The sequence below is a fragment of the Octodon degus genome, unplaced genomic scaffold (assembly GCF_000260255.1).
Source record: "Octodon degus isolate 3935 unplaced genomic scaffold, OctDeg1.0 scaffold00037, whole genome shotgun sequence".
In the NCBI taxonomy this organism is placed as follows: domain Eukaryota; kingdom Metazoa; phylum Chordata; class Mammalia; order Rodentia; family Octodontidae; genus Octodon; species Octodon degus.
The window spans coordinates 15,379,610-15,405,389 of NW_004524613.1; the positions used below are offsets into that span (position 1 = coordinate 15,379,610).

General features: G+C 45.2%; 2 protein-coding genes and 1 pseudogene across 4 annotated transcripts in view; 2 read left to right on the forward strand and 1 right to left on the reverse strand.

Annotated features, from left to right (window-relative positions):
* Oser1 (oxidative stress responsive serine rich 1) overlaps positions 1-25,780 on the reverse strand; it is a 90,181-nt gene that overhangs the window by 13,556 nt on the left and 50,845 nt on the right. Inside the window, exon 1 of one of the 3 annotated variants that reach the window (XM_023714863.1) lies at positions 95-194. The exons of 1 other annotated variant lie outside the window; for it this stretch is intronic. The gene's annotated coding sequence lies outside the window, so the exon portion shown is untranslated. Of the gene's footprint in view, positions 1-62; positions 195-25,780 lie in introns of those variants that run through there. One more of the 3 variants, XM_004630922.3, reaches the window with a different exon arrangement.
* Gdap1l1 (ganglioside induced differentiation associated protein 1 like 1) overlaps positions 449-25,780 on the forward strand; it is a 62,748-nt gene continuing 37,416 nt past the window's right edge. The window contains exon 1 of the mRNA XM_023714861.1: positions 449-871. Within this exon, the coding sequence (XP_023570629.1) occupies positions 735-871 (137 nt within the window). The 5' untranslated portion in view covers positions 449-734. The remainder of the gene's footprint in view (positions 872-25,780) is intronic.
* On the forward strand, positions 12,811-13,692 carry LOC111816670 (annotated as a pseudogene).

Genomic DNA, 25,780 nt, shown 5'->3' on the forward strand with positions numbered 1-25,780 from the left:
GCCGGACCCTGAGGCCCGGACGCCGAGCCGCTGCCGCCCCCTATTACATCAGGGCACCTAACCTCCTCGCAGCTGGGGCGCTCCGGCGAACCACCGCAGTCAGTCCAGATCGTCTCTCTCCGACCGCCGCGCCGGACTGACCCGGATCCAAACTCGCGGGGGGCGGCCCGCGCCTGTGAAGTCGCACTGCGCCTGCGTCACGCACGCACGCGCCCCGCCCCCTACTCATGCTCCTCCCACACCGGTGACTCGGCAGCGCGGCAGGCGGCGGGTGCGCAGGCGCAGAGCGGCGGCCGCGCCTCTGGGACTCCCAGTCCCCGCCCCCTCCGAAGCACGTGCGCTTACGTCATTTCCTGTTATTCTTTTCGCTCCCTTTTCCCTCCTCCTTGGCGTGAAACCGGCTTTTGGGGCGTGCCTGCTTCCTCTTCTGTCAGGTGAGTGGGTGGTATTCCTCGCAGTCTCAGGTCCGCCTCCGCTTAGCCAGGCTCTTCTTCGGCCCTGTCCTCCACCTGGAGTCGCCGAAGCAACAGAATTCCGCTGGGGTGGAGCAGGGTGCCCACTAAGCCTTCGGACGCTTGGCAGAATTATTTGATACTGGAATCTGGACTGCCCGGGACAGCGCCTGGGCTCGGACCGCAGCCCTCTTCTACTGGGGAATGTTTCCGGGCCGTGAGAGAGCGACGGTAATTTGGACTTAATGAGGCCACGAACGCGAGGCCGGAATTGGAATTGAGATGCCTTCGCTTTTGATGTTCTTGTTTGACTGGAGACAACCGCTTTTTCCTGTGGGCCTCGGTTTCTTATGGCGAGTGAGAAAGTTGGACGGGAACAGCCAGTGTTTTGTCTCCAAGCTTGGACTCTTGAGAATCTGGTGAGAAATCCAGCCCCTCTTGCCAGAGAGATGCACGTAGACGCCACATTTTGCGAAAAGGTTCAGGCAGTTTATCCAAATCGGTGATTTTTAGGGATTATTTCATATTTATGATTCTGATGGTTGCTCAGATAGCAAGCAGGAAAGGGGTTAACTGAAGCACCTGCCACCTCCTCCATTGCTGCACCTGTTCTGCAGTTCTAGCTATTGACACCTCTCTTCATCTGCCACTCTTCTGCTCTGCTACTCAGAACCTCTTGGGAAAAGATGACTTTCCTCAGTGGTTGTTTCTGGCCCAGCCTTGTGGTGAGGCCTTTGCCCTGAACCCAAACTGGGGAAGGGCGCCCCCTTCCCCAGTGTCCCAGTACCATAGGTGTAGTCACTTAGCTGAGTAGGCGGCTGAACAGCCCACCAGTACAATTCTTGGACCTTGGATGGAAGTGAATCTACAGTTCATTGTACAAGCAGTTCCCAATTTAGATTTTTTTAAACTTTACTGTGAAAGACATATGCATTCAGTAGAAACTGCTTCAGAGTTTGATGTTTGTTTGTTTGTTTGTTTGTGTTACCTGGGATTGAACTCACGACCTTGCAATTGCCAGGCAAGCACTTTCTCTATTGAGCTATCTCTCTGGCCCTCAGAGTTTGAAAGTTGATGTTCCACCTTGAGCTCAAAATACACCATAGGGTACTCTTGCCGTGCTAGGCAGGAAAAGCAGTCCCTGTGATCACAAGAGTAAACCCATACTTTCTAGAATACTGTATTAAATGCAGTTTTGACTTATGGTGGGTTCAACTTAAGACTTTCTTGGCATGTGACCGCACTGTAAGTTGAGCATTTGTATAAAGTTGCTAAACATAAAGTATGTGGTGAGCCCTGGGTGAAACATTTAAATTCCCCTTGTTCATAGCTGAGGCTCAAAAACTGACAGCTAATGGGGAGGCAGATAGTTATAGCCTGAGGATGCTCACAATCATGGCTACTCTGTACACAGCAGCATTTATGTACATTTTTCTCTTATTTAATATTCCTGTGGCTTCACACATCCTACAGATGAGGGATGACTGTTCTGGCTCCCTTTGTTCTGTGTCACATTGTACTAGTCGAGTTTAAACTGTTGAAGAAAAGCCTGTAACTCCACAGCTGCCCTCCTGAACATCTCTTGAAAAGAAAAAGAAGGAAATGTGCATTTTTTCCCCTTAAGAATTGCCAAATGAGTTGCATCAAATGTGTCTTTGAGCTGCCATTTCAAAATACTGCTTGAGGTAAAACTTTATACATCGTTGAAGACAAGGACTCTGTCTTGGTTACAATTGAATTTCAGGGGGTTAACACGGTTCTCCAGTATAATTGCTCAATACAATTTTTTTTTTTTTTTTTTTTTGCTCAATACAATTTTGATGAATTCTTGTTTTATCTTATTTTTACTGCTTACAGCAGTCAGTGTGTTATGGTTTGTGTCTAGTAGTCCTCCCAAAGCCTCATGCAGTCATGGGGTGGGGACTTCTAGAGTTTGTAATTAACTCATGATCTGCTGGGATTATGTGTGATCCAAGGCTGGGATTATGGGTGTGAGTACTTCCCCTAGCCTGGGGCAGAGAGCCTGAATGTAATGTAAGAGACAGAGAGACAGACTTCTGTAGCCATCGCTCCTTCTTGTTGTTGTTCGGCCACCATGAAGTGCTGCTCTCTGCCCTGTACCCCTCTGCCTTGGAGCCAGCTGAACGTGGACTGAAACCTCCAGTAACTGTGTGCTAAATAAACCTTTCCTTCCTTCATTTTGAATGTCGGGTATTTGTCCCAGCAACGAGAGAAAAGTAACTAAGACACAGTGCTAAAAACTTAAAAAATGTAAAGGGCTCCTTTTACTTAAGTACATCTCCATAGAATTAAGGGCTTCCTGGGAACATGACTCATTACCCAGGGAGCACTTGGAAGGTAAGAGCCCTGTGGGAACACTGTTCATTCACACTCATGACACGGTCTCACCTTTCAAGTATGTTATATATAGTACTGGCTCACCGTGCAGGACATCATGACATTTTGGGATGCAACAAAACATGATCTGACTGAACAAAATGACTGACCTGCCTTGTGCACCACCTTTTTTATAGGAATTAAAAAGAAAATTTATTTATTCATTTATTTGATATAGCATCTCACTACACAGCTTGGATTCGTAGTGACCCTCCTGTCTTAGCCTCCTCAGCACAGGGGTTACAGGCCTGTGCACCCAGGGTTCTGGGGCTGGCATGGCATTCAGGACCGGGGATCAAACTCAGGTCCTTGCACTTGCCAGGCAGGCACTTAGACCACTGAGCCATCTCCCCAGCCCTACCAATATCTTTTTTGGCCATGCAGAATAACCTGAACTTGCCAGGGATATAAGTGCCTGCCTGGCAAGCACAAAGTCCTGAATTTGATCCCTGGTACCAAAAAAACCCCAGAACTTGTATGTGGACCTTACACTCGGGAAATTTACTTGGTATTAATATAATTTATGTTGTAATGCCATTTAATAAAAATGCTGTATGGTAGATATAATATTCCTTAACAATACAGCTCCTTTTTATAGGTGCTATAAGTGACTAAACAGGGGACTTACTTCTATATACTGCAAAACAGTTTATAGGAGGATAACATGTTATTTTAAAAAGTAATTTTGGAAAAGCCTAGTTTAAACTCGTAAAAATGTATTTCCCCAGACTAGTTAAATATCACGTGCTTTCTCTTATATAAAAACCCAAAATATAAGTAAAGAAGAGATGATAGGACCCTAGAAGATAGACATTTGAAGGTAGGGAACAGAATTAGGGGAGAGAATGGAATGGTAGAAGAGGGTAAAGTGATTGAGAGTGATCAATTTATTTAATATGGATTTACAAACTTCCCAAAACAGTGTTACTATTCTGTAGTAGAAAAATGAACTAGGGGCTGGGGATATAGCTCAGCAGGGTAAGTGCCTGTCTGGCAAGCACAAGGTCCTGAGTTTGAACCCTGGTACTGCAAAAAAAAAAAAAAAAAAAGACATATATATGTGTATATACATATAACGAAAAGTTTATTTCTCTAATGGTATGACATCTGTCTCAGTTATTTTTCTCTTGTTGCTTATTGGCCAATACTCAAAATGAAGGAGGGAAAGGTTTATTTAGCTCCTAGTTACTGGAGGTTTCAGTCCATACTCGGCTGGCTTCAAGGCAGAGCAGCACATGGCAGAGTGCAAACTTTCATGATGGCAGCAAAGAGCAGAGAAAGCAGAATAAAGTAGCAGCAGCAATGGATACAGAGGGGAAGTCTTGTCTCCCTTAAATTGCATTCAGGCTATCTGCCCCAGGCTGGGTGTAGTACTCACACCCATAATCCCAGCAGTACTAAAACCCATAATCCCAGGCTTGACCATGAATTAAACTCTAGAAGTCCCCACCCCATGACTGCATGAGGCTTTGGGGGGACAACTAGACATAACAACTACCACCTTACCAGTTAGTAATCTAGAAATGTAGCCTTATGTTAGGGCTCAATTAAATTTATTCCTTGATACTGTTTTTAAAATGACCGCTAGCTGTGATGATGCATGCTTTTAATCTCATAGCTTGGGAGGCCAAGCCAAGAAAACCATGGTGAATTTGAGGCCTGCCTGAATTATGAGGTCAAGGTCAGCCCCAAGGACAAAGCAAGATCCTGTCTCAGATTCGTAGGTAGGTAGGTAGGTAGGTAGGTAGATAGATAGATAGATAGATAGATAACTTTAGGGTAAAAGGTAATAACCAATCATTAGTGTCTTGACTGGAAAGTGTGACCTGTTTTCATCTTCAAAATTGAATTGTAACTCAGGTATTTTTACTGTGTCTTTTTTATAACTGAGCAAACTAAGGTACAGAATAGTTAGATAATTTGTCCAGGTTTATGTAGCTTCTAAGTGGCAGAGTGAAGAATCAAAACCAGGTGACCTGGCTGTATACCTTTCATCCTGATAGATGTTACACTGCTTTTCTTAGCTTCCCCACCCACTGTGGTCACCTAACTAGACCAAGGATACCTGCTTTCACATGGGAAACACCAGTGGGCTTGAGGAAGTTGGCTGCCAGGGTCTGAACTGTCCTCCACCTATATGCTATGCTTGTTTTGCATGTTCTTGAACCCACCAGATATTTCCTGCTCAGATATTTTGTATTTTGGATATAGCCTCTACTGGAACACTGCATATCCACAACTTATATCTTAAGTCCCTGCCTGCATCATTTCCCAGAGGGCCTTCCCTGGCTATCCCAGCAGCTCCTTTCACTCATCCCTTTTCCCTGTGTTAGTTTTCCATTTACTACTTATTATATCTGTCATTGTATGTTAATTATCAGGTCTCCTTGTTAGAAAAGAACTTACCTGAAGGTAGATTCTGTATCTTTTCTTTTTTGTTTGGGTTTGTTTTGATTTTGGTTTAAGTTTTTTGAGACAGTGTCTCATTATGTAGTTGAGCTAGGCCTTGAACTCACTATATATTGTTGGCTGGCCTCGAACTCACGTTTGTCCTCCTGCCTCAGTCTCCTGAGAGCAGGGATTACAGGTGTGTGCCACCAAGCCCAGCTCTTCTATCACTGCTTTTACTGAATCTAAGGTGCATGTGTTTCCACAAATTAGTACTCGGAAAATCGGGATGTATCTTATACTTGACAGTGTGCCCTGGTTTAACTGGTAGTATTTTTTCTTTTTAATTTCCAGTAAATGATGAGCCTTTAAAAGTGACAGTCTTAGAGTTTGTGAAAATGCAGTATATCCCTACAGCCTAAATTCTTGGGTAACACATAGTTGGCATGCAGTAATTCCTGGCCAAAGGAATTGAATGTTTGCTGTGTTAAAACTATTTAAATACTTTTAAACCCCACAATTATCCTGTTATGAAATACCTCATGTTACCAAGATAGTGTGGTGCTGAGAACTGAGCATGTGCAGTTTTAGAAGGCTGCAGGAATGGAGAGCTGTGCCAGTCTACGTGGTGGTATGTCACGGTGCCTCTTGTGTTCTTAGTTCTGCTTGTTCTTTGCACAGACCTCACTGAATGCCTCTTGCTTCGCCAGGGCTGTGCAGGCACTCATGAGACACTCTTGGCTCGATGGAGAGCCAGACTCTGCATGCCTCTGTTGAATTCTTCTCTTCCTGGAAGAGAGTTTGGAAATCTGGCAGTGGGAAAGAAGGATAGAACCCCAGTGGAGAGTGACACCAACCCAATCCTGGAAGAAAATCATGTGAAAGAGCTTGGATTTTTTTTCTTGAGGGTCATGAATGATTTGCCCGGTGGTGATGGGCTGGTTGGTAGTTAATGTCATTCTGGAAGCCTCTTAGAAAGTAGGTGGGCAGCTGAGGGCAGGTAAGCCAATTAAAGATTCTGGCCAGATAGGAAACCACAGCTGAAGGGTGTGAGGAAGCAGCAGGCTCTGCAGAGCCTAGGACTGCAAGTTTCTGGACAGAGGTGTCTGACTAGTGGAGAGCCAGCAGTGCCACAGTTCACTAAGGAAGAAGACCATCCCTGAGGAGTAGAAAAGTTTGGGGCATAAGGAGTGTAATGTGCAGATGGAAGGAGGAGTGAGGTCATGATGGATTTTAGAGTGATTACTTTTGATTTCAGCACAGGCTGATACCATGAGCCAGGCCCAGGAAGGCAGTGGTCTAACAAATGGTAGTTTGGAGAGCAAGCTAATTGCAGTGTAGTGTAGATGGGGCTTTGGGAAGAGATAGAGAAGCATGTGAAAAGGAGGGGCAGTGGGAGAAAGTCCACATGGCATTTGGCTATCTAGTTTGACAACTAAGTGGATGTTACCTGTCTCTAAAATCTGTTGAATTCAGTTGACAGGGCACTGAGGAAAATAATAGTGGGTAATACTTTACAGCTAGTCCTGGGCACTGGGAAACTCATTTTAATTCACAAAATAATCCTGTGAGATTATCATCTTCATTTTCCAGATGAGGAAACTGAAAGATCAGTTAGGCAACTTGCTGGAGATTTAGAGCAAGAAGGTGACAGAGCTGGACTCGGAGCACAGGTGATCTTGCTTTCTGTTGATGACTTGTGTGGGTGACAAGCTCAGTATGAACACCCTGAATTTCCAAGATCAATGGAGCAGCATGTAGAGGTTTCCAGAGGTAGGAAAGTGTGTGAGTCTGAAGCTCCAGCAGGAGATTGAGACTAGACCTAGAGATTATGGAAATATCTGTTGGTGTCTACAAGATAGGATGAAGACCGCTAAAGACGGGCTACTAGGAGAGAAGTGAGGGGCAACCTGGGAGGCATATATTAGAAAACTAATCATTCGTTGATCTCTGGCTTATAGATCACCAGTCAACATTGTTTTGGAGGTGAGGAGAGTTTTATAGGAAATAAGAATAACTCCTGGGTATAAATCCTAAGGGGATTTCACTGACCTTATCAGACCCAAAAGCTACAACTCTTGTTGCATAGGTCCTGCTTCACCTTGGTCTTAACCATCCAGCAGAAATGTATAAAAACAAAGTATAAGAAATAAGGCCAGGCTGGTGAGATGGCTCGGTGGTCTAAAGCACCTACTTAGAACAGGCTTAGCAAAGCACAGGGACCGTGGTTCAATCCCCAGCACCACATGCCAGCCAGCCCCACCCCCTGGTGGGCTGAGCTGGCCACACACACACACACACACACACACATAAATAAATAAATAAAATTTAAAAAAAAAAGTAAAGCCATGGTGTTATGTTGAGCTGTAGGGGACTCAGGTCAACAATTTCTGACATTGCCAGTGAAGCGGAAGACCCAATACTATTATGGACTAGTGGACTCTTTTAGAATATTTTGCTGAGTTTGCACACCTATAATATTTAAATGATGGAACTTAACAAAAAAAGGGGATGCAGATGAATGTCCATTTTGTATCTGTGTATTGAAAGTGGTTAGGATAGATACACAGTTACATTCTCTTAATGAATAGAGGATTTGTTCTAATGGTGTTTGTAAATAGGATATCAAGTCTGCATCTTGTACAGCAATTAACCACTAAGAATGTATGCAATGTGTTAATTATTGAAACTGTCCTACCAATTTGATTTGAAACTGTCTCATTGCTGTTTATCAATAAAATTATGGGGAAAAAAATTAAATTAAAAAAAAGAATAACTCCTGGGTTTTGTAGGAGGGAATCCTGAGGGGATGACCACGTGACCTTTCTAGCCTGAGCTAATTATGGATAAGCAAAGGACAGGAATTGCTCAGGGTTCGTTTTGTTTTGTCTTTTTGAGACAGGATCTCCCTATGCAGTTCAGAGCTCACTTTGTAGCCCAGGCTAGCCTCCAACTGGAAACAATCCTGTCTCAGACGCCCAAGTGCTAGGATTATAGGCGTGTGCCACCATGCCCAACTGAATCACTTTTGTTTTTGTTTGCTTTTTATTTTTGCAGTATCAGGGATCCCGCTAAGGACCTAGCACTTGCCAGGCAGGCACTTAAGCCACTGAGCTATCCCCTGGTCCTTGCTCAGTTGTTCAGTGGCCCCCTGTTACCGGTGGCACTGTGGATTCAGAATGACCGATGGGATTCAGGCTTCTAATCCAGCTCTTCAGCATTAGGGTTTAAAGGAATGTGGAATTTTAGAGAAAACAAAACAGGCAGTTTTGCATTTTAAGTTCCTCAGAACTCAGGGGGCTGGGGAGATGGCTCAGTGGAATAAGCACTTCCCTGGCAAGCGCAAGGGCCTGAGTTCAATCCCCAGTTCCACAAAAAAAAAAAAAAAAAAACTCAGAAGCTTAGTAGAGAGTGGGCTGCATCCATATTTCCCAAAGAAGTTCATACTTGGCCCAAAGTCCTAATTCACTCTTAATTCTTATTTTAATTCTTAATAATAAGGTTGGTCACCCAGCTCTTACCTTAGGCTCTTCTAGTTAGCTGCCTAACTAAATAAACCACTCTTTCCATTTCTCCCCTCTGAAGAAGTACCCCTAGCTGCCATTAAGGGGGAATGGATCAAGACCACATCTTGCTTCTTTGAGCTGAGAAGAGTTGATGTAGGGAAGACAGCAGTGTGGGATTTGTTTCAGAAAGCTGATCAAAGGAGCCTTGTTTGGAAGCCATGTTGGGGTTCGGCAGTTAGGGACTCCTTCAGAGAGTTGATCTAGTGTGCTTCAGTAAAAGGAGTCTGGTGCGTTTATCATTGCTTCTGGCTGCATTACCATTTGGCATTTGACAGCTTCTAGGAAAGAAGAACCGTTTCAATGCATGGCTCAAACATAAGAACCAGAGTGAAAGATAGGTTAGGATGAGTAGGGGAGAACCAAGTCTAGACAGTGTTTTTTAAGAAATTGGAGTAAAAATCATAACTAACTGGGTCTTAGACTTGCCTGTTCATGGAGGTTATCTTTCAGCTTTTTAAGGTCTTCTTTTACCTCATGTTATTTATCCAGACAACAGGTTTCATTTACTAGTGCACGAGCCATAAGAGGATGGAGAACTCTGCAGTTTTGAAGGACAATTTAAGCTAAGGAATTTAGAGATTCCTGCTGAGCTTCTATAGCTGCCCCTATGGCTTCCTAGCCTCATTGAACCATAATAGTAACAAGATGTTACTTGTTAACTGGAGACTGTCAGGAGGCTAGTATAGTAATTGGAGCTCCTCCTTTCATAGCTAGCCTAGGTTATTATTATTCCTTTACATATCTTTGTGGTTATACTTCTTTGCTGGGTGTTTAAGATCAAGTTAAAGTGAGATGTGTCAATCAAAATTAACCTGTCTCTATATCAAGTTCAGTTAAGAATTTTCAGGACTTTTAGGAGCACATGGACAGCCTCTTAACACCTCCATCAGTGTCCGTTGCTAGGATGAGTCATAGTCTTGCTTGATCATATGGCTTGTCTTGGAAGCACAGGAAACATTTCCGTAATTGGTGACCCTCCTCTTAGCACAATGTACATTGGTCTGCTCCTGATCACTAGGATCCAACAATCTTTCTCCTCGGGAGGTTGGGTGACCTCTTGAGTTGTAGGATCTGTTTAGTGCCTCATGTCCTGGGTTGTTTAACGTGGAGGGCCAGGGCCAAAATGTTGGTTGCCCTCTTCACCCAATTAGATTTCTTTTTTTTTTTTTTATGAGCAGAATATATTTATTGAAGGCTGGTGAGATGGCTCAGTGGTCTAAAGCACCTACTTAGAAACAAGCTTAGCAAAGCACAGGGACCACTGTTCAATCCCCAGCACCACATGCCAGCCAGCCCCGCCCCCTAGTGGGCTGAGCTGGCCACACACACACACACATAAATAAATAAAATTTTTTTTAAAAAAGAATATATTTATTGAGAGAAAGAAAGCTCCTGTCCAAGAGTGGGACAGGAGAAGGGCCCGAGCAGGTAGTTCCCCCCCAATTAGATTTCTAAATTCTTAAAATCTTTGATTTATTTGGTATAGCGTCTCACTACACAGCTCAGACACATAGTGATCCTCCTGCCTCAGCCTCCCCAGCACTGGGATTATAGGTGTGTGCCACCACACCTGGCTTCAGTAGCCAGCACAGTATGCGATACTGGGGATAGAACCCACATCTTTTGCACTTGGCGGGGAGGTGCGTGCTCTCCAGCTCCCAGTTAGATTTCTTAGCTTATGCCTCGGTTGTTGAATACTCAGGAGATCAGTTATAGTAGAATTGAGGTGGGCATTTCAAAATATAAAATATGACCAGAGCACTGATACTGCTTTCCCAGCGTAGGTTATCTTAGACATCAGATTTCTGTAGGATGTTAATAGATAATTATAAAGCTTTACAGGGAAAATTTGAGATCTTAGCAGTGCAACATTTTAGCACATGATGATTACAATATATCGGAACCATTACAATTTTAAATCTGAAAATACAGATTTAATTCCCACTGTAGCTAAATTCCCACTGTAGTATAAAATAACTTTCTAGTTATTTACCTTTAATTACAAAATATTAAATGACATAAAGCAACTTTTACCTAAATTTGTTTTCTTTTAGTAGAGTGCCATTTATGGTAAAATGAACTTGCTTATGGATGTACTGTCTATAAAGTTTATTTGTCAGCCAGGTGTGGTGGCTCACACCTGTAATTCCAGCAATCAGGCTGAGGTAGGAGGATTGCTTCGAGTCCCAGGCCAGTTTGAACTGCATAGTGAAACCCTGTCTTAAAAAGATGAAGTCGATAAGGGCCAGCCAGATAGCTCAGCAGATTAGAGCACCTACTTAGGCAGATGCAGGGACTGGGGTTCCATCCCCAACATGCTGTGCTGGCCCCACCTCCAGGGCACACTGAGATGGGTGGTGACCCACACTTATAATCCCAGTGCTCAGGAGGCTGAAAACAGGAGGATCACTACAATTCCAACCTGTGTAGTGAGACCCTGTAGACCCTGTACTAAATACATAAAAGAAAAAAGATACAAAACCAAGTTATTAATGCCTAGACTGTAACCATTAAAGTGATACTGTCTGGAGTGTGCAATGTTTACATAGCCCTATTATAATGCAGGTATATTGACATTGTCTGGCCTGCACAGTACTTGAGTACCTCGTCTTAGCTGTGAGAGCACAATTATATGACAGCCACACAAAGGTAAGCCTGAAAAGTACCACAGCATCTGGCTGTCCCATACTAAATTGGTTTGTGTTTCTCATCACAAGTAGCTGGAACACAAGGAAGAGTCAGGTGCTTGCGGCTGAAAAAGTTTACTACCATAAACAACTTTAGCGTAGATATCACCAGTATCATAAGATGTTTCTTTTTAAGTTTTGCATCTTTAAAGGCCTGTATACTTGGAAAGTACAGATACATTTAAGATACCATGAGGTTAGCAATAATTAGTGTCACAGCTCTGTAGAAATCTTTGCATGTATTTACTTAGTTTTTACTCTACTTATTATTTTATTTTATTTTTTGCTGTGCCAGTGATTGAACTCAGGACCCTGCACTTGCCAGGCAAGCATTTATTCTACTGAGCTATCTCCCCAGGCCCAAGTATTTTATTTATAAAATACTTGTTTAATCAGAGTCATTAGATCAAGTTTTAAATGGCAGGATGAGATTTAAAGATAAGCCAAATGTCATGGTTTGGGGTTTTTGCAAAGAGAACAATATAATACAGGACACATTTTATAATAGTATTGTGTAAAGAATCACCCAAGAATCATGTGTAGCAAGCACAAGAAATCTGCCCACACACTCAATACTAAAGATGTTAGCTGAGGCGCTGGATCCTAATACCCTCTGTGAGTCCAGATGAAAACCTAGAGCTCATAGCAATGCCTCCCATAGGTCCAGCTGGAGGCCTAGAGCCCACAACAAGTCTCATGCAGGTCTGCTTCACAGATCTGTGCTGGAAAGGCACAAAGATCAGTGGTGGAAGCTAGGAAGTCTGTGCCAGCGGGATGAAGGATCGGTACTAGCAGCTGAGGGATCTGCACTGGAGCCAGGAAGCAACGCTCAAGGTCAGCACCAGAGCTCCCCCAAAAGTACCACAGCAGTCCTCAGCAACAGTGAGGTACCAAGCTCCTCCAGCGATGAGGAAAGCCGATGTGACAAGCTTCTCCGTGAGACTGAGCAGCACCACCTTCCCCTCTGGAGCCAGGAAGTGACACTCGAGATGAGGACCAGAGCTCCTCCAGAGTTCATTAGGAAAGCCAGCGTGACGAGGTCCTCCAGAAAACAGCCCAAGAGACCTAGCAGCCTCCAACAGCTTCTCCAAGCAGCATCCCTAACAGCGTTCCAGAAGCTTCCCCTGTTCTGCCTTTATGCTGCTGGCAATAACCCTCTGGTGGGCCTCCTGCACTCGGCACCACAGTAGTTCAATTCATCTGGTTGTAAGAAGTTGACCACCACTTAGAAATCCAGGGGGACAGGGTGTCTGCAGGGGTCTGGGCAGGCTCCAGAGGAGTAGCTGCTGAGTAGCTACGGAGGGGTGGTGGCCAGGTGCGGATGGTGGAAGTTCACATCCCACCAGTGGGGCCAGAGGCTGAGGAGCCCAGGCAGAGCCCGGAGAAAGGCCACATGATCAAGAAACTGTACAGAGTGCCTGACTTCTCGTCAAGGCACCTGCCCAACGGGAGAAGCAGGAGCCTGGAACAGCGGCAATGGGTTGGAGGCCTATATCCGGGGTATCCTGTACCTGAACAAAGATGTGCCCAAGGATTTACCGGAATTCTTGGCACTTCGACACCTCCCAGTGGACCCTAAGGCCAACAGCTTGGGCACCCTGGGGGAATTCCTGCCTGGCAACAGCAGCAGCTCACAGCTGCAGCGTTGACCCGTTCTCAGCTTAGGCAGAGACCCTTACCTTTGCATCCCTTCCCCAGAGTCTCTGCCTGATGTGGTAAATGATGTGCTTCAGGGCCTCTATGGATTCAGTGTGAGCCCAGCCCCAGCCCTGTCCCAGGCTGACTGTGACCCTGCTCCTCTGCCACTGAAGCCCTAAGGAGTCTGGGAGCCTCTGGGCCCGCTGTGAGCAGTCACGTGCCTCAGTTGTGTGAGCACCACTCCAAGAGCCAGGCCTGGGTTACCCTTGGGCCTGAACCCAGGACTCGGCCATGCCTGGTCCCCTGTCAAAGCTCTGAACTGGGCATGGACTGGCAGCTGGGGTGGTCTTAGCGTCCAGACAGGGCCAAGGAAGGGTGAGATGAGAAATAAAAAGGATAATTTAGAGGAAGATGGGAGACACAGGTATAATCCATGACATAGACCAGAAGGAGGCAGGGACAGCAAGGTCGAGGCACAGCAGCTTGTGAAGTTGAGGAGCCTGGAGATAGGGCAAGAAGTGCCCACCTTTGCAGCCGAACTCTGACAGCGGGATGCATACTTGGGGGCTTCAAGAGGAGACCTAAACCAGCCCAGATTATTTAAAAAAAAAAAAAAACTCATTTTTTTGTCCGTCAGCAATGGTACCAGTAGTTTGTTGCAAAATTGGGCCTGCGGAATGTGAGATGAAAGGTCCACTCAGTCGGTCCCAGCACAGCTCGGAACTCTGGGCCAGGCTACCTTCACTCTCAAAAGGGCAGTGGGGCTGGTGCAGGTGGTCATGCAGAGGGCACAGGTCCCTGGGCGCCCTGTACCTTGGTGATGGTAAAGAGCTTCTCCACCTCAATCTTGCCATAGTGTATGATGATCATGTCCTTCAGGGGCTTGTCCTGACTGTCTTGGTACTCTCTATGTTCTGCACCACCACCTGGGAAGGGACAATTGGTCAGTGGAAGACAGCTACCCTTGGAGACAGTCCCTGCCATGTGGCTCCAGAGGGCTGGGTCCCACTTTGGACATGCAGCCTACAACCCCAAGGCACCAAGTTCTAATGATCTAATGAGGGGCGGGGGGAGCACACGAGAGCCTGAAGACACAGATTTTCTTGCAACTCTGACATTGAGGGGCCAGCAGAGTTTTGTGAAAGTTCAGGTAAGGCTGAGGTCAGGAGAAAGAAGGGGTGAGTCGGCAGTGAGCCACCACACGGCTGCTCAGGGACACTATGCTCAGTTGCACCCCACTCTGTCTGGCTAGTGATGAGCAGGGTCCTACAGCACAGTAGCTTCAACGAACCCCAAACGCCTGCACTCACAGGACTCTGCTGTCTCAGCCTCCCGAGTAACTGGATCTGGACTGTTTATTTTTGATTCTGCTAAGGTTAGGTGACATGAATCTGTCCATGGCTTGGGTTCTTTAAGAATGGGATGAAACCCGAGGAGCCCCAGCCTGGGATCTGCTGTGGGACTCACCATGCTCTCCAGAGCTTTGCCAAACACCACGTACTTGCTGTCGAGCCAGGCTGTCTTGATGGTAGTGATACAGAACTGGGAGCCGTGGTGTCTTTGCCAGCGTTGGCCGTGCTCACCCAGCCAGGCCTGTAGTGCTTCAGCTTGAAGGAAGCACTTACCATAGATGCTGTTGCCTAGGGAAAGGGCACAGCAGGCTGGGGGCAGGGTTGGCCCACACCGGGCAGACCTCGGCAGAGGATTCCAGGCAGCTCCACCAGTCCTGTGCCAGGTTGGGTGTGAGCAGTCCCCTAGGTAAGGAGAAGCTGTACCACCCCATCCTCTAGCCTTGGAGCCAGACCTTGCTAAGATGGGGTGGGGAGGGTGTTGATGGAGTTGGCCCAGGCTGATGTCACGAGCAGCGTATCAGGTGAGTGACTGGCTTCTAACTAGATGACCCACCCCTCCCCCAGCTGTGGCCAGAGGGGCTTTGGTGGGGCACACTGGGGCTGACCAGCTGGGCTTCTGAAGAACACAGAAGACTGGCGCAGCTGCAGCAGGGGTTGGTATGGAGGGGCCTTGGAGGAGCTGCTGCTTGGATTGTGGGGAGTCTAGCGCCTCTTGCAAGGAATGAGCAAAATAAAAGGCACTGGTGGAAAAAAAATCCACTACACCATATTTTTTATACTGGGACCTCAGTTCATGAACTTAATTTTTTAGGGCACGAAGCCCTAGGTTTGACTCCCAGCAACAGGAAAGACAAAAAACCTGAACTGGTGAGTGTTAATTCCTTCAGCTGTTGATTTGAGCAACAGGACCATGTACCACAGTGCTGGTTTTGCAGGGAAGAGGCAAAAGGCAGGGAAATAAGGATTAACCACTTATACAAAGTATAATTTAATGGTCTGACCTGAATGGTGAATGTTTAAGAATTTATTTCAGTAAATGACATTTTCATTAATCTCCTCAAAATACTTCCTTGGAACACGCTCATAATTCTTACCACTTTCTGAAAGTGGTTCCAGAAGCCCATTTATGTCTTTTTGTGGTTTCATTGATTCCATGATCATTTAAACTTGGGGGAAAGAGCCAGAAGTCTCATGGGGCCAGATCTGGTGGATGAAGTCACAAGAACTGTCTTTACATTGGTACCTCAGGTTATGAACTTGATTCTTTCCACGATTCTGGTCGAAAACTGAGTTGGGCAAGAACCGAATCCAATTCAGTGGTTAGATTCAGTGTTCACCTGATAGAGAAATTTGATTTGGTTCTTGTTCATTCAGTTTGTGGCCAGAATCATGGTGAGAATTGAATTCATGAACCAAGATACCACTTTATTTGATAGAAATTTTGGTCAAAGTTCTGAATCAATTCAGGAGCTCCATCTGGGTATGGTGGTGTGCACCTGTAATCCCAGCACTGGAGAGGCTGAGATGGAGGAGTTGCTGTGAGTTCAAGGTCAGGTGGGCTACATAGTGAGACCCTGCTTCAAAAAAACAAAAAACAAAAAAAGCACCCAAAACCCTCTGAACATTCAGGTAGCCACAGAATGATACTAATGAAAGAGAATTTTCCAGAACTTCTTCAAAAAGTAACAAAATGATAGCATAAGTGTGTTCAAAGAAGAGAATAATTTTTTAAGGGGAGTTAATGTTAGATGTGGGGATGGTGGTGCATGCCTGTAATCCCAGCACTTGGGAGGCTTAGGAAGAAGGATTGCCACAAGTTTGAGGCCACCTTGGGCTATATAGTATATTCATGGCCACCCTAAATTACATATCAAGATCCTGTCTCCAGAACATAATAATTTAAAAGTTTTTATTTAAACACATAATTATCTGTCAATCTTTTTAGTCATTCTGTTCATAGTCCCCAAAGCTACTGTAGTCTGCAATTTTATTTACTTATTCACTTATTTTCTGGCACTGGGGATTGAACTCGGGACCTTGTGCTTGCCAGGCAGGCGCTTATGCTGCTGAGCTATATCCCTGGTTGCAATTTTTTTATAGTCTGTAATTTTCATAGCTACTTTAATGAAATGCTGAGGAACAGACTAGGGAGTGGAAGGGAATCCTGTGATGCCGTTCCGAATGACCTGGCCTCACCTAGAGTTCCAGGACTAATTCTTAGAACTCCTGAAGGGGCCTTTCCTGGTAGCTACTGATGGCCAGCAGAGGGTGCACTGAGATGGCAATTTGAAGTCAAAACCTCATGAATCCATGCCTTCTTATTGAAGTATTTTTTTATTTATTAATTTATCTGAATTTTGCAGTGTATATGGTAAAATAAGAAATGTTTAAGGTGGAGGGGCTGGTGAGATGGCTCAGTGGTCTAAAGCACCTACTTAGAACAAGCTAAGCTAAGCAAAACAAAGGGACCGCTGTTCAATCCCCCAGCACCACATGCCAGACAGCCCCGCCCCCTGGTGGGCTGAGCTGGCCACACAAAATGAATGAATGAATAAATAAATAAATAATTTAAAAAAAAAAAGAAATTTAAAAAAGAAAAAAGAAATGTTTAAGGTGGAAAAATAGAATCAAGAAGTAAAGTTGTAAAAAAAAAAAAAAGTAAAGTTGTAGAAGAAAAGTCTAGTGTGCCAGGCATGGTGATGCATACCTGTAATCCTAGCTTTCAGGAGGCTGAGGCAGGTGGATCTCTGCAAGTTTAAGACCAGGTTGGGCTACACAGTGAGTTCCAGGCTACTGCATAGAGAGACCCTGTCTCCAAAAAAGAGGCCAAAAAAAAGCCTAGTATGGTGGACCTTGCAGGGTAGTACTGGTAGGGGCTTCTGAGGTGGTAGTCATAGGTGTCTTAATCTGATATTGGTTATAGAAATGTAGCCAGTTTTTAAACCCCATCAAATGGTAATGTGCATGTTCAGTTTTCTGAATGTGTAAACTCCAATAAATTTTTCTAAAAATCTGTGAAGTAAACTCTATGCCACAAGATGGTATTGGGTTAGAGCAAGCTCATCTTTTTTCCTCCTCTGATTCTTAACCCTACCTGAGTGACCAGACTCCCTGAGAACATCACACACCCTAGGCTGAGAGCTTTTGCAGCAGCAGATGATAAATGAGCAAAGGATACAAACCAGTGGTTTGGAGAAAAATACAAATGACCTTAAAACATTCAGAAAGATTCTCAGCCTTGCCAGGAGTAGGTAGCATGTGCCCAGCACTCTGGGAGGCTGCAACAAGAAGACCACAAGTTTGTTTCCATCCTAAGGCAGTTTAGCAACTTGATAAGACCCTGACTCAAAATTAGAAAGGGCTGGGAATGTAGCTTAGTACTGAAGCCCTGGATTCAGTCCCCAGTGCCACACACATGCACCTAGTTCAGCCTCAGTCTTTAAGAAAAGATTTAGGTTAGTGCAGCACAGAGGCTAGCACCTGTAATCCCAGTGGTCAGGAGACTGAAGCAGCAGGATCACAAGTTTGAGAGGTACTTGGACAATTTAGCAAGATCCTGACTTAAACCCCTTCTTGCCCATAAAAAAAAAAGGTAAGTGCTTGTTAGAAGTGCACTAACATAACGGTTTTTTGTTTGTTTGTTTGTTTGTTTGGAGACAGGATCTGTCTATGTAGTTCAGCTTGCCCTTGAACTCGAAGCAATCCTCCTACCTCAGCCTCCCAAGTGCCGGGATTACAGGCAAGCACCACCTCATCCAGCTAAAATAACCATTTTAAATCTTATCAGATTGGCTGAAATCTCAAAGCTTGACAACACACATGGGAATGGGGCTGGAGGAGGAGGTTGGCAACAACAACAAATCAATGCAAGGTGACGTCAGGAACCCTGACCCCTTGCGCCCCCCCCCCATCCTCTGAGGTCTTTTTTCTAATCTAGTTCTCCAGTGTTTATTTGAAACAAGAACAAGGAATATATATATATCCATCTAGCATTTTTCACTGACACTTTCCTCATTACAGGAAGTTGCCTCCAAGCTTCTTCAGTGACATAGTATCTCAGTGTGGATGCACCAAGCTTACCCCCTGTGCCCCTGGCAAAGGTGGACATCTGAGTAATTTCCAGCCTTCTTCTTATAACCATTACTGCAGTGAATAACCTTTTACCTCACGTCATCTATGGGACAGACTGATAGACTTCTAATGCTGATACTTCCGAGTCAACAGGACTACACATTTCACAATCCCACCAGCAATGTCTGAAGGGGGCAGGATTGTGAAATGCCTAGCTCTGTTGACTGTTTTGAGACGAGGTCTCGCTGTGTAGTTCAGGCTGGTCTTGAACTCATTATGTAACCCAGGTTGGCCTTGAACTCACAGGGATCCTCCTGCCTCAGCCTCCCAGCTGATGGGATTACAGGTGTGCACCACCATGGCCAGTGGTGTGCTATGATTTTTGAAACATACCAAAAACCTGTGCATAAAAAAAACCAATTTAAAGAGGCCTTGCTCTAAATCCTGTGCTCAGAGCCATGGGACATTCATGCTTCTTATAAATGCCCCATTGAGAATGGCTGGGTTGCTTTGGTACAGTGCTGGGGGTTGAATCTAGAGGCTTGTGCTGCAGCCCCCAGTCCTGGATTTGATTTTTAAACTTGAATTAACCAATGTCTTAAGAGTCTTCAGCTTGTGACAAGTTTCTAATTCAGCCACACTCCAAGAATTCTTGTGTGTGTTCTAAACCAGTCTTCCTTCTTCACTGTTGACACTCAACCATACTTTTTCAAAGTATTTCATAGACAGACAGACAGACAGATAATCTGCCAGGGGCAGCTTTCACCAGAAAGGTGTGCCTACGTCCACAGAGTCCTTAAGTAGGAGATCTTGTTCTATGTCTCCACATCTTCCCTCCTATCTGAGACCAGTCCCTGCCCTGACATCACTTGGATCCACACCTTTCCTACCTTCTCAGGAACTCTTGCTTGTTTATCTCTACACCATATCTTCTGTCATCTTTTGGGGGGTATGTTTGTTGGGCAGGGTGGTGGTTTGATTTTTGCAGGTCTTAATTGGCTTTATGTGTGATTTCAGAATGGGGCAGCAGTCTGGCCTAAAAATGGTTCAGGATGCCCCACTCTGCCTGGTAGCCAGGCTTTATTTATAGCCAGAGAGCTTCTTGCATCTTTTATTTATTTTTAAACATATTTGGTTGTTGCAGGATCTCATTACGCAGTTCGGACTTGTGATCCTCCTACTTTCAGCTTCCCCAGTGCTAGGATTACAGGCATATGTCACTGCACCAGGACTCTGCCCTGGGGGCCAGGCTGGTGTGGCATGTGATGCTCAGATTGAATTGTGGTCCCTGTGTTTGCCTAAGTTTATCTAAGCAGGCACTTTAGTCCAATGAGCCATCTTGCCGGCCCTTCTTGCATCTTGTAAAAAATGAAAACAAAATTTTAAAAAATCAAAGCCCAGCCTCACAGAGAAGCCACCCTTCTACCCAGGTTTCCCTGAGTACTGATGGATTTTTTTTTGGGGGGTGGTGCTGGCTCAGGATGCCTAAGGGCAGGTCTGGGTAAGGCCTACCCTGAGGGCTTGGAGAGATTGAAATAAGCCATGTGTTTGAACACTGCCTGGCTTGTGGCATCCAAAGTATGTTGGCTACTGCTGTAATTAGCATTATTGTTATATTGTATATGCCAATCTCTGATAAGCTATAGTGTCTTATCTCTTGCTTCTTTTTTTTTTTTTTTTTTTTTTTTTGCAGTACCAGGGATCGAATGTGGGACCTTGTACTTATGCCGCTGAGCTGTCTCCTCAGCCCTTCAGTTTTATGTCATATTTCTCAAAACAGTATTTTAATAATTGCATAATATGCTGACATTTAAATATATTCCTAACTTATTCTGTAGGTAACTGTTCCTCTACTTTTGCTATAATCAACTGCAAGTTGAAACTATTTGTTCAATATATACATATAAGAACATGTGCTTGTGGACATCCCTGTCCACATCTGCCAGGGAGGCTGATTTCTTCCTTAGAGGAGGAGTTTATACCTGGAGCTCTTGGGTGACAAGGTATGTGCTACTTCCAGTGTCTGGTGCACACTGAAAACTTGCCTGACAGAACAGTCACTAACCATGTGCATGCGAGCAGCGGACACAATGGGGCCAACTCGCCACGCGTCTCACATGAGATACGCTTTCTTGCTGCCGTTTCTTTACAAGCTGGGTTTCGGCACATGTCCGTGGCTGGTGGGAGTTAGTCCTGAGCTCTGGGTGCTTCCACCTTTGTGACTTCTCATGTTGATAAATTAGCATAGCAGCTGTGTGACATGCTACTCTGCTTCCCACCTGGGGTGTCTTCCCGTGGGTGGAATGTAATCTGTGGTGCCGGCTTTTCTTGTTTCTCCGGTCTCACTGCCCTAAGATGTTCAACACTGAGGCAGCTCTCTGGTGACAGCTCGGGTGCCAAAGCCCAGTCACAATTCTAAAGAAACCTGGCTGGGATCAGGACAATCTGAATGCTGGCCAGATAAGATTTTTGCCATTCAACATTCTCTCACGTGGGCTTATCCTGCTAGTGTTAGTCTGACTTCCCAGTTTGAGATCTAGAGTTTTAATTTGTAAAAATAAAACCAGCTAAAATTGTAACATGCTTTATAGTTTAAAAAAATGCAAACATGTACACATGCATGGACGCACACATATGCACACACACACACACACACACACACTTGTTGGTGCCTACATTCAGTTCCAGGAGGTAGGCTGCTTATCTTTAGGTGAGCTCCAAGAGGAGAAGCTGCTGTGGAGTGGGACCAACATTGTCCCTCCTGCGTCTGCGATCTTGGGCTGGGGAGATAGGTCAGTAGAATAAGCACTTGCCTGGCAAGTGCAAGGTCCTGAGTTCAATTCCCAGTACCACAAAAAAATGAACCGAGTCCGCAATCTTTAGACATCATGTTGCCTTGAAAAAAGGACTGTGAGGGGGACAGAGATGACTTCAAGAAATAACGTTAGCTTTGTGTTGTGGAAGAAAAGCTGAGAGAAAGTGAAGGAGTAGAGACCCAAGTGTGCAGACAGGATGGATGTAGGTCCTTAGGTTTTTAGTCAAGGCCCAGACCTAGCCCCATTACCTGGGAGAGGTAGTGGAAAGAATGGCAGCTTGGGACTTCAAGATCTAGTCTTCTCCATCTCTCCACAGCCGCCACTTCCTGTGGGCCTTGGGCACGTCACAGCACTTTGAGTCTTAGTGTCCTCGGATGCAAAATGGGAATATCCTAACCCTCTGCCAGTTTAGGATTGCTTTGGAGGGCTGGTGAAGTGGCTTGTGTGAGGCTGAGAACGTCCTGTGTGGAGTCCCAAGTACTCGTTTAGCTGGGTCTAGCAACCACAGGGAAGGGGGCAGGACTCCAGTGAAACTTTCTGTTCTTTTCTTTTTTTCCTTTTCTACCTCTTACTCATTTATTATTTTACACATTCTTGGAAGATTACATACCTGGTGATAAAATAGAGATGAAAAATTCCATGTGCTTCCCTGTATTCCTGTGTCTTATTCTGCAGGGGTGGGGGTGGGGGCACAAGCTGGTGAGGCTTTGTATGCTTCTTTCCAGGCTTTAAAAAAACCAAAAATCATACATGTTCTGTGTTTCTCCATCTTCAGTACATATATGTGCATGCATTTGTTCATGCAGTTTTGATCTTCAAACTTTTACAAATGCGACCACATACTGTACCTCGCAGAGTTCTGTGCATCAGAGCTCCCAAGTTCCCCTCTACCTGGTCATTTTGCATCTCCAATCACCTACCAATGTCATTCATTTTGAAAATTAAAATAATGAAAGTGGTGCATTAGTTAGCTCAGCACATTAAAGCACCTGCAAGCAGGCGCAGGGGTCAGAGGTTCAATCCCCAGGTCTGCTATGCTGGCCCTGTTGCTGAGGCGCCCTGAGATGGCAACTGAGACTGGGTATGGTGGCACGCACCTGTAATCCCAACTCTTGGGAGGCTATAAACAGGCAGATAACTACGAGTCTGATCTAGTAGTGGGACCCTGAACACCCCATAGACTCTTCCCTAAAATAAAAAGAAATAAAAATAAAAAGCATTAGAATGCTTCTGAAGTCCGTACTCTGAAGTGAAGTGGCTGGTGAGACATTGTACTATTTGCTTGATGCACCAAGCAGCCAGATCCCACTCCCACCTGACATGTAGAGTGCACACTTGCCTGCAGCAGATCAGGGCTGGGGAGATGGCTCAGTGGAGTAAGTGCCTCCCTGGCAAGCACAAGGGCCTGAGTTCAATCCCCGGTTCCAAGAAGGAAAACAAACAAAAACCCGGTTCCAAGAAGGAAAACAAACAAAAAACCTCTTGGCTGGAGGAAGCATCTGGCTCTGCCTGGAGGGAGAGCTTGGTTGCCACCATCTGAGTGCAAGCTTCCTGCAGTAAATAAGACAATGCCCCCAACGCAGACAAGGCCGATACTGAGAATCCTGGCCAGAGCTAGCTATTGTCATTTGTCATTCTTTCTATTTTTATTTTTGGTTTTGTCTTTTTGAAATGGGGTTTCTCTATGTCTGGCCTTGCACTCTATGTAACCCAGTGTCATTCTTTTTAAATCTTGCCCATCTGATAGTTCAAAAATGATACGTAATGTTATTTTATGCCTCTCTAGGATAATGGAGTTATTTTTATTTCTTCATGTATAATTGGAATTTGTTATAATGAACACGCATTCTTCTTGTAAGTCTTTCAAAAAGCCATTAAAGATTCAAGATTGTGCACCTCTTTGACTATTATTTGCAGTATGTTCTTAAAATTTGATCATGTAAGAGCCTGCTTATTCCCCTTGCAAGATTTAGAAAGAAGTCCTTGGTGTGGGCCTTGAGAAGCCTGCACTGCTTCTGGTTCGTTTCCCTTCCTGTGGCCCTCAGTGTTTCTCTGTAGCTCTTCCAGAGGACCTTTTTCTTCCACTGCCCAGCCTGACCCAGGCTCCAGCTCTCTGAAGCCTCTCAGCCCAAAACTGTTCCCACCACAAACCAGGACTCCCATCCAGAATGCAGCCTGGGGCTGACCTCGGGGAACTCGGGCCCCCCATCACAGACTCACTGCCCAGACACCAGATCGAGATCCTCACACTCATTCCCCAGCTTTGAAGGCAGAGATTCAGCCACCCAAGGCATTTCCTGAGCTATGACAGCTGAGCTGAGTCCTCTGGTCCTTAGCCAGAGCTCTCATTCCGTGGCCTCCCTTCGGCATCATGAGAGGGGCAAGAGTGGGGACCAGTCCCCACCTATGCAGCACAGCAGAGCTCCTGGGGCTGCCCTAGTCCTTCCACCTGGCTCAGAGCAAGCTAGAGCCAGGCTTGAGGAAGTGTCCTTGGAAGACCTGGGTATATGACTTGAATGTTCCCAAGGAAATGTCCCAGGTGGCAAAAATGGCATAGCCCTGACTCTGCAAGTGCCGTGCAGCAGAATCAACCAACAGCAGACTCTTGAAGTGGGCAGATGTCTTCTGGCCCTGGTACAAGTGACAGGACTTCTGCCAGCAGTCTGTGCATCTGATTTGCAGCGCAGTGTACTTTTCCCAGAAAGCAAAAATATGGAGCTGGCCTGGTTTGACAGCTCTCTCTACTATCCTGAACCCCCACTAATCAGGCCAGTGGAATGGAGCGTCCAGGAGGTGTAAGACACTTCAAGATGCTTGAGACATCCTGCGATTGCAGACTCAGAGGGCAGCAAGAGGCTCTCAGTGGGAAACCCAGGTGCTGCAGGTCCTGCCCACAGCCAGATAGGTCACTTGGCCTCCTTGGGCCTAGGCTTTGTCGCTAATTGGTTTTTGGAAACACTTGTGTTTTCAGTTTCAATCTGCAGTTTTCTCAAAAACATGGTCAACTCAAAGCTGGCTAAAATGAGTTAGAGATTTAGAGTTTGGAATAAATTTAGCTTTTGTTTATTTGCTTTTATTTGTAATTAGTAGATGCTCACAACAGTGGAGAGGAGGTAGAGCCAAGCACAAAGCCACTCATAAAGAGCACCCGTAATTCCACTCGCCTGGACACTGTGCTGTGGGGATTCCTGGGTTGGATTCTTCTCGGTAGGTGTTTCATCACGTGGGTTGGGTGTGTTTCAGGAGTAGAAGCACCTGGACCCTCTAAAATTGTGGGCTTAGGTTTTACAACTCAATCAATTCTCAGGCTCCTGACTCTCCTCCAGATCAGAAACATTGCCTTGGTATTTGGTTTGGTTTGGTTTGGGTTTTTTGGCAATACTGAGGATTATATCCAGTGCCTTCCACAAACTAAGGAAATGCTCTGTTCTTTAGCCATATCCCCAAGCCCTGTATTAGATATTTTTAGGTGTATATATTAAACTTATTTTTAAATAGGTTCTTACCATACAGGCTCTTTTGCAACCTGCTATTTTTACCTACTAATATATGACCTTGTTGTGTAATATTCTTTGACAATTTCTGTTTCATTGCTTACCTACACTTGATTTAACCCTCTTTTGTGGGGCGTTTAGGATACTTTTGCTGTTTGCTGGAGGAAGAAGGAACTAATGAGAAAACAAGAAGAAAAACATGAAAAATGTAAATACCAAAGAAAAAGGCTTTAAAGGGCACAAAAGCAAACCAAGTTATCCTGCAGTGCACAGGAATTTCCAGTAAGAAACAAACAAGGGATTAGTGCTCATTTTCAGCCCATGACATTTAAGTCAACAAATATGTATCAGGCAGCTGTTGTTACTCAGCACCAAATGCTGTGGACCTGACAGGCAGCCCAGCCACTGTCCTCACGGAGCTTTCAAATAAGAGACCAGTATGAAACTATTTCATACACACAGGATGGTTTGAGTTTAGCAAGTCTGACTTGACTGACCAACTCTGCAGTGGTAGCGCCAAGAGTTACCGTTCTCCTTACACCCTTCTGGCTCACCATGTGACCTTCCCCTGCCTTTGAGGAGGCTGCATGTTTCAACCTCAAATAAAGGCAAGCTTGAAGCTCACATTCAACACAGTGCTTGTGCTGAATGTCTCTGAATGAGGCCATTCAACTGTTCTGTCTCTTCTGGAAACAAGAAGCCCATTACTGTATGGTTCAGCCCTTTCCTGCTTGTCTGAAACTTTTCTTTATCCGACTGCTACCTGCTCCACATCTTCCTCTGACTCGTTCAGAACCTCACAGAGCAAGTCTGCCATTTTTTACAGACTTCATATCTACAGCCTTTTAGACCTTCTTTGGGTGACACCTGGCCCCATAGTGTGCTCTTTCAGTCTGCAATGACCTTGCCTGGTAGGAAG